The sequence below is a fragment of the Gallus gallus genome, chromosome 17, assembly GCF_016699485.2.
Source record: "Gallus gallus isolate bGalGal1 chromosome 17, bGalGal1.mat.broiler.GRCg7b, whole genome shotgun sequence".
Lineage (NCBI taxonomy): Eukaryota > Metazoa > Chordata > Aves > Galliformes > Phasianidae > Gallus > Gallus gallus.
In genome coordinates this window covers 2142160-2150348 of record NC_052548.1, presented here as the reverse complement: position 1 = coordinate 2150348, position 8189 = coordinate 2142160, and the positions used below count along the sequence as shown (strand labels likewise).

Below are 8189 nucleotides of genomic sequence, written 5' to 3'. Positions count from 1 at the left end.
TTCCGGTCTGTCCCGCCGCCCGGAAGTGCTGCGCCGTCGTCACGCAACGCAGCTATGGCTTCCGTGCGGGCACCGGTGGCGCGCGGCGGGGCTCGGCCAGCTCCTGTGAGGGCTCCCGCGCCGCCTGAGGTAGGAGCCGCGGTGTTTGGGTGTTTTCGTAGAATCTCGTAATTTTCTTGATGGGTTCTGAGCACGGGGCGGCCCCCGCTGCACCGCGGGAAGGGAGTTTGGGCTCTCCTGTCCCGGAGCTCGGTGTGAGGAGCGGGAGGAGCTTCGTGGCTTAAAGTTGGGAACAGAAATTCCACGGAAAAACATCACCTGAAATTGGTGCCCGAGCAGATTGCAGGGCCCCAAGAAGGACCCGTTCTAGCTTAAGCGCTTTACTCAAACGCTACGTTTTAGCTCTTCTCTCTGTGCTCAGAGCGTACCCGTGCAGCTCTCACACGATGTCGGGGTCTCCTCACACTCCCCAAGGCCCCAGCAGGTGTTCCTGCTGCAGGCATGCTGGCACTGCTCTGCTTTGCAGCCAGCGCACAGGGGGACTGACGATTTTGCCTTTCCTTTGCAGCCCACAAAGAGCAAACCATCAGAAGAGGGCGATGCTCCCCCTGCTAAGAGAGCGCCCATATTCTATGGCAGCCTGGAGGAGAAGGAGCGGGAGCGGCTGGCGAAGGGGGAGTCCGGGCTGCTGGGGAAGGAAGGGATGAAGGCTGCCCTCGAGGCCGGCAACATCAACATCAGCAGTGGTGAGAGTGCTCAGCCACCTGTTTTTGCCTTTCCTCTGGAATTTGATATAATCAAAACTCACCCTGATAATCTCTGAGCACAGATTAGAGTTGAGGAGGGAAGGCTTTTGCCTGGAGTGTCAGCTTTCTGTTGGGGTCTTCCCGTTGGACAGGGATTTCCTGTCCAGCTGCTGCCTCCAATCTGATGGTTTCACTTTGGTTTAGGTGAGGTCTTCGAATTGGAGGATCACATGAGTGAGCGGCAGGCGGAAGTCTTGGCTGAGTTTGAGCGCAGGAAGCGAGCCCGGCAAATCAACGTCTCCACGGATGACTCTGAAGTGAAAGCCTGCCTGAGAGCCCTCGGGGAGCCCATAACGCTCTTTGGAGAAGGTCCTGCAGAGAGGAGGGAGAGGTGCTGTGCCTGCCCTTGTGTGTTGCAAAAAGGGAATGCTCGGCTTCCCCCAGTTTATCCTTGTAGTTGGCATGCAGCGAGTGCTGCCAGTTGGTGGTGTTTTGTTGCAACATTACAAGGGTTGTCCAGAAGAAAGAATGGAACACAGTGAGTGTCAGATTCTATGGGATTTCACCGAGTAAATGCATCTTAATGTGTTTCTTTTCAGATTAAGAAATATCCTCTCAGTGGTCGGCACAGATGCATTAAAAAAAACGAGGAAAGATGATGACAGGTCTAAAAAGTCTAAAGAAGAGGTAATGATTTCTTGTCTTTTCTCAGTGCCGGGGGAGATTTATACTGTCACCTTTTGGATACCTTATTTTGGTGGTCTCTAAGATGTTCAAGACCTGGTTTTGGTCAGGGTGCGGATTCTAGTATCATCCCTTCTTTCTCTTTTTTCTTTGTTGCCCATTTTAGCATAACTGTATCAATGCGTTGTCTAAATCAGCAATATTAAGACTGGCTTGCACTTAGCCAAATTCTATGTTGTGTACAGTATATAAAACAGACAGTTGGTATACTATGTAACAGTCCAAACATCAAGTTCTTGTTGTTTGTCTTCCTACTCAGGAAGAAAGAACTGTTTCTGCTACTGCATTCTTCTGCCTTTGATTTGTCTTTCTTTCAGCTTCTCCTTTCTTTTTTTGGAGTCCATTTTTCCCTTACCATTTTGGGGGGCTGATGTAAGACGAAGTCATCTAGGATAACTGAACTGAGCAGTATCATGCAAGCTCTTTCTTTGGCTTTGTTCTTTTCCTTACAGTATCAGCAAACATGGTACCATGAAGGACCACGTAGTTTGAAAACAGCAAGGCTGTGGCTTGCTAACTATTCGCTTCCCAGGTAAGAAAAACTAACATAAATGAAGAAGAGAAATGCAACTTTTTGTGAACTCTTAACTACTAGTCCCATTGTGGGTAGTGCAGTAAATTTGAGATCAAAAGAATGGAGAACATATACTAGTAGACAAATCTGATGGGCTTAATGATTGAGTTAATAGTGACTTGACTGTAATGTTAGCCCAGTTATGGGGAAGTGAGGGTTTCTAGTAACAGAGCATGGGAAATTTGGACACCTGTTACTCCTTTTTTGCTCTTCACAGGGCAGTGAAGCGTCTAGAAGAAGCCCGGCTGCTCAAAGAGATTCCAGAGGCAACCAGGACATCGCAGAGACAAGAACTACACAAATCCTTACGAGTAGGTTTGCCATCTGTTCAGCTGCTGTTTTTTTAATGTTTTTTCCTGAATTTCAAAGAGATCAAAAAGAGGGAGCTGCCTGGAGGTGCTGTCCAGATGCATGTAATTTGCTGTGCTGTGCCTTGAAGAGCTATGCATTTTCTCTCTCTTCTAGTGATATATGTGTTTTAATTCTGTTTCTGCAGTTGTTCAGAGAGATCTGCTTTTGTTGTCTTCCTATGTTGCTGAGGGATGAAGAGACACATCCCTGTGTTGATTTGGCTCTTGCCTTTGAAGCTAAACAAAATGCTTCTTGGGGTTGTCACAAGTTTAGTTGGTTAGAAAGGAGCGGATTGTTTTTCTCATGCTGTACCATGGTCACTATTCCATAAACCCATGGAAAATAATAACCAACACAGTAACGGAAAATGTGTTTTAGAATGCTCCTGAGGTGTCATTTTCAAGCATGTTAAGTCAGATTGCTAACTTCCTGGTTAATGGTTAAGTGTGTTGCCACTCCAATCCTGTTTACACCCAAATGCATTAGCTGCCAGTGGATTTGCTTCTCCTCTAAGAGCACTGGCTGCCCTCATCTTTCTGGTTCTGTTCCTTGGATGAGATGTAGAAAGAGGTCAAAACTGCAGTGAGTTCTCGGTCAAGGCTTAAGTTGCAAAGCAAGGCTCCAGTGTTATTGGTGGCAAGTATGGTGGGTGACATACTGACTGCTAAGCTGTGCCACGGGGCTATGCTAGCTTCTCTCAGTCAGATGAGCTCCATGGCCCTCCTGCTTGGAGCTGGAGTAGCTCTGAGATAACTTCTCCCTTTGGAAGTGACTTCCCTGTGGCTCTACCTCAGTCATTGGCCAGGACTTTCCGTAGGTCATTTGTATTTATTCATTGTTTTCTCTGTATTTGGTTGCAGTCCTTGAATAACTTCTGTAGTCAGATTGGGGATGATCGCCCACTGTCCTACTGCCACTTCAGCCCCAATTCCAAACTCTTGGCTACTGCCTGTTGGTAAGTTCTCTTCAAAGCATTTACTTTAGGGCATGGGTGTCCAGTCTTTTGGCTTGCCTGGGCTGCACTGAGCGAAGAGGAGCCTTAGGCCTCATATGAGTAGGTTGCTATGGAAGTAATGCTTTGTGTTTATTTCCATGGACACTACAACAGATGCAGTGAGCACAATGACTCTTTTTGATAGAGCAAGTTCTCAGCTACAAAACACTATTTTTCAATATAGTCAGCACCATTAGCTCTTCATTTTTGTCAGTGATGAACAAGAGCCTGCCTGTCATGCTCATTAAAAACCTGTACTAGAGGAAGTGACCACTGTCACTGTGGGCACTGTTGAAATGCACCACCCACCCCTGACTTTGCTCACATCCACTGTTTGGTCTCCATAAACATTCACAAATGTCGATGAATGTCAGTGGATGCCATTTTTTCCTCATGGAGAAATTCAGTGACACACCTTTGCTCCATATGTGTTTCCATGTCAGATGCTGTTTTGTCAGACTGCCACTTAGCCACTGCAGAACCCCTCGGTGTAGTTTTGCAGCTTTGTTTGGTAAGTCATTTGATGTTCCTGTCTACACTGACTTGTTTCTTGTGTTCAACAGGAGTGGACTGTGCAAGCTGTGGTCTGTGCCTGACTGCAACCTTGTTCACACCTTACGAGGTAGAGAATGACTTTCACTGAAATCCTGCGTTATTCTTTTGTTCCTCTCTAGGCTGAATTCCCATACCTGAACTGTTTTCTGACTGAAAATGTGTTCTTTGGGCAGACCTTATGCTAATGAGAACATCACACAGGCTTGTGGAGCACAGACGTGTGTCAGATAGTCCAGAGAAAGGCCTGACCTTTCTCTTAAAGAAAAAAACAGAGTTTGTTGTTTCCATTTTTGGATGATGCTTTTATTTTGCTTCATTTCAAAACCTGGTTTGAGTTATTTTGAGCCAAGTATTCTTGGCCAGACCACATAGTACCAGTGAGGTTCTCTGAGCAGTGGGCACAAGTTTGACTAAATACAAATCTCTTCATTCACATCTGTTGAATTTTCACTGTCTTTTGGGGGTTGCAAATCTCAGTGTTTGATATTCTTAAATGGGTGCCACTGGAATTGTAATTTGGTTGTGCAGCCTTGCTCAGCGTGGGAGGACGTTTGGTGAAAGTATGCTCTGGTAGCTGAGTAATCAGTAACAAAAGAAATGCTGCTTTTCTGGAGAATTGGCCAAGATTGTGTGGAAGGTTATAGATTTTGATTTTCCTTTCTCTTAAGGACATAGCACCAATGTAGGAGCCATAGTCTTCCATCCCAAAGCCACTGTCTCCCTCGACAAGAAGGACGTTAACTTGGCCTCATGTGCAGCTGATGGTTCTGTCAAACTCTGGAGTCTTGAAAGGTCAGAATGGCACGGGGCATACACAGATGCAGCATTGTTTTTTGGGGGTTTATCTTATGAAACAATGGGCATTTACTTTCCTCCCGCAAACACAGCCTGTTATTGTAACACCAGTGCAATTCCCAGCCTCCGTATGTATCTCCTTTTTGAGTGGGAAAAGACATCACCTTGATTAGGGGAAACGAGGTGAGGGGAATTTTCTGGAAGGAATTAAGTCAGTGTTGCTGCTGTGCATTGGTGATGGGTGATGGATGGAAGATCTCGGGGTGTTTTTGTTCTGACCTTTCATTTAGGAGAGAATTTCCCTTCTTCAGTATTAATATCTGCTGTGTTTGAAAAGTGGAGCACTGCAGTGCCTCAGGAAGACAGGCAGCTCTGAGGTCCTCAGTTCATTACCCTTACCCAAAAGCTTTTGTTTCTAATTGCAGAAGCATACTTGTGCCAAGTAACAGTTGTCTTATGTGACCACATCTCTTTAGTCTGCTGTAAGGATACTCTCAGTACTGTTCAGGTCTTCCACTGCAGGCTGCTGAGCTGCTGCTGCACGTAGCTCTGGGAGAATATATATTTGCTCTATCTTGCCTGCCCTGGCTTTCTTCAGCATAGCAGAGTTTGGGAGTTTGCAGGATGGGATGTTCTGTGTAGTGACAGCAAAAATAGTTTATGCTGTTGAAACTTTCAGATTAACAAAGGGCCTTGCCAATTTTTGAAACTAATTATTCCAGGAGAACTTACTACTGAGGTTATGAATGTGGATACAGTGCTTTTACTTAGAACTTCAGCCGTGTGAGCAAAAAGCAGCATTTAGAGTCAGTAGTCAGAACATCAGCTTTCTTGTCTGGCCTGTATTAAAGTCTGTCCCACTGTGGTCATAGCTGCAAAGGTTTGGCTAGAGCCAGCCACCCTGACCAGTGTCTGATGATCTTCTGTTTTTCAGTGATGAGCCAGTGGCAGATATTGAAGGACACAGCATGAGAGTGGCTCGTGTGATGTGGCACCCTTCTGGGAGGTTCCTGGGCACTACCTGGTAAGGGGATTCTGTTGTTTTTTTTTGTTTAAGATGCTATTACTTGCAGTCACTGCGATTCATGAAAGGCTTCCTTTCTCTGCACCTCATGTGAGACCCAGTTGGAAACTGTCCATTGAAGTAATAAAGTATTTGTTGTTCTCCTTGGAGATTTCCAACTGCCAGAGGAGCAGCCCACTGGCTGCTGCTGCCTCCTGAGTGAGTGTGGGACAGGAGGTGGCCTGAGGAGCACAGTGGTGCTGAGGGAGAGGGGGACTGCACTGGAGCTGAATGGTACAAAGGTGATCTGAAAATCCAGTTCCAGAAGCAGAAATGGTTGCTGCTGCTAAGGAGATTTCAGTGAGATACCCACACTCTGGCAGTGAGGATGATGATCTTTGTAAGCAAGGCTGTTCCACCTTATTCTCTCTTCTTTCAATTTCAATTTTGAAACTATACAAAGTGAACCAAACATTCTCTGCTATGTATGAAATCATCCTGGGGCAGTTAGTGATAACTGTTTCTTCCCCTTTCCTTTTGTGTGGCTCTCTCAGGCCATCTGTGCTCCACACTAGCAGCTGAAAAGGGAACAGCACTTGAACAGGGCATGTGTTTTTTTTGTATGGTGCATCTCTTCACCTGCCAACAACGAGCTTCATGCATTGTGTGATCCCTTTGGGGTTTAAGGATGCACACTGATGTGGAAGTAGGGAAGCTCCCTGCTCTGCCAAGGCTGTGCTGAGGATCTCTGAGTTTTTGAGGTTTACAGTCTCATTCCTACTGTTTTTTCCTAATGCTCAATGGACCAGGCAAAGTGAATGTCCTGGCAGCTGCTGTGTGTGTGTGCCCAGCTCAAATGGCATTGTATGATCAGATTTTAATGCTTTCTCTTTTTTTCAGTTATGATCACTCATGGCGCTTGTGGGACTTGGAAGCCCAGGAAGAGATTCTCCATCAGGAGGGGCACAGCAAAGGGGTCTATGACATTGCCTTTCACACTGATGGGTCTCTTGCTGGGACTGGGTGAGTTTGTTTGTGTCAGGACTGTATGTGAAACATTACCAAGGTTTAGTTGCTCACTGATTCCAAAAGCCTCAGTACTGGTGTTCTGTCAGCTGCTGAAGTCTGGAGGGTGATGCTGTTTGGCTTCTCTCCCCTCAGTGGGCTGGATGCTTTCGGCCGAGTGTGGGATTTGCGCACCGGACGTTGTATCATGTTTCTGGAAGGCCACCTGAAGGAGATCTATGGACTTAACTTCTCCCCAAATGGGTAAGACAGGAGTTTGCATGCGTTGTGTGGGAGCTCTGAGTACAAAGCTCAGCTTTCAACGCATTCTTCCTTGACTCCTTGGCAGATACCACGTTGCAACTGGCAGTGGTGACAATACTTGCAAGGTATGGGACCTCCGCCAGAGGAAGTGCATCTACACCATTCCTGCCCATCAGAACCTGGTGACTGGGGTGAAATTTGAACGTAAGTACCTTCTGTCTGATGTTCCTTATTTCTGCCTTTCCTCTACTGAGGTGGCAGGGAATGGGGCAACTCAAAAACACATCTTAGATCAGGAGGATCTGTACTGAGTAGTGGTAGAAGATTTGTCAACGTATTTATTTGCAAAACTCATTTCTCCCTTTTTTTTCCTCAACTGCAGCCAATCATGGTAACTTCCTGCTGACAGGTGCTTATGATAACACCGCAAAGATCTGGACTCACCCTGGCTGGTCCCCTCTGAAAACACTGGCTGGTCATGAGGGAAAGGTGATGGGACTGGATATCTCCCTCGATGGCCAGCTGATAGCAACATGCTCCTATGACAGAACCTTCAAGTTGTGGACAGCAGAGTAGCTCAGAGGCACTGCTGATGAACTGGGACAGAGATGTTAATAATGGCTTTGAACTAGGACCTGTGTTTTTGTATATTAAATTTTTAAAAGAGGAATTGGCTGTTGCAACGTGTATCGCAGTGGCTGTGGTCACTAGCTGGTCTTGGTTTCCTGGTTGAGGTGGTTTTGAAGCACATGTGCTGACCAGGGCTTGGTTGGAGTCAAAGCTGGGATGATGTTCTTCCACTTTTTAGGACTTTTGTTTCATATTGCAGATAGTGGTTTTCTGCAGTAGTTTGGAGATGAACCACCTTCTTCCACCTCCCTTCCAAGACAGGCTCACAGGTTTGCTCTGGTCTGTTTTATACTTGTCTAGGTAGCCACACAGCACTTCATGTGTGGTGTGTTGTGTGTTCTCTGTTTTCTTACCTTCTGTTTTCCAGGATGCTTTAACAGCAGTTTGTGTCTTCAAAAAATAAAGCAGAGTTAGCTTTTAGGGGAGAGTGTACCACAGTTCCTCTGCCTCTGCAGGTTGGTCTCTGAACATAGAGGCCTGTATCTCCTTTGTTTCCACTTGCAGTGGGTGTTGTAGGCCAAAGAAATT

At 46.3% G+C, this 8189-nt stretch overlaps 1 protein-coding gene across 1 annotated transcript; it reads left to right on the top strand.

Annotated features, from left to right (window-relative positions):
- The first annotated feature begins 41 nt into the window (after window positions 1-41).
- PRPF4 (pre-mRNA processing factor 4) lies at window positions 42-8081 on the top strand. Its single transcript, XM_415544.8, has 14 exons — window positions 42-129; window positions 569-746; window positions 951-1137; window positions 1346-1433; window positions 1943-2022; window positions 2282-2375; window positions 3276-3370; window positions 3973-4031; window positions 4633-4756; window positions 5694-5783; window positions 6663-6785; window positions 6924-7031; window positions 7117-7235; window positions 7414-8081. The coding sequence occupies exons 1-14, from the start codon at window positions 55-57 to the stop codon at window positions 7605-7607; spliced, it is 1614 nt and encodes a 537-aa protein (XP_415544.3). The 5' UTR covers window positions 42-54; the 3' UTR covers window positions 7608-8081.
- Window positions 8082-8189: the final 108 nt, after the last annotated feature.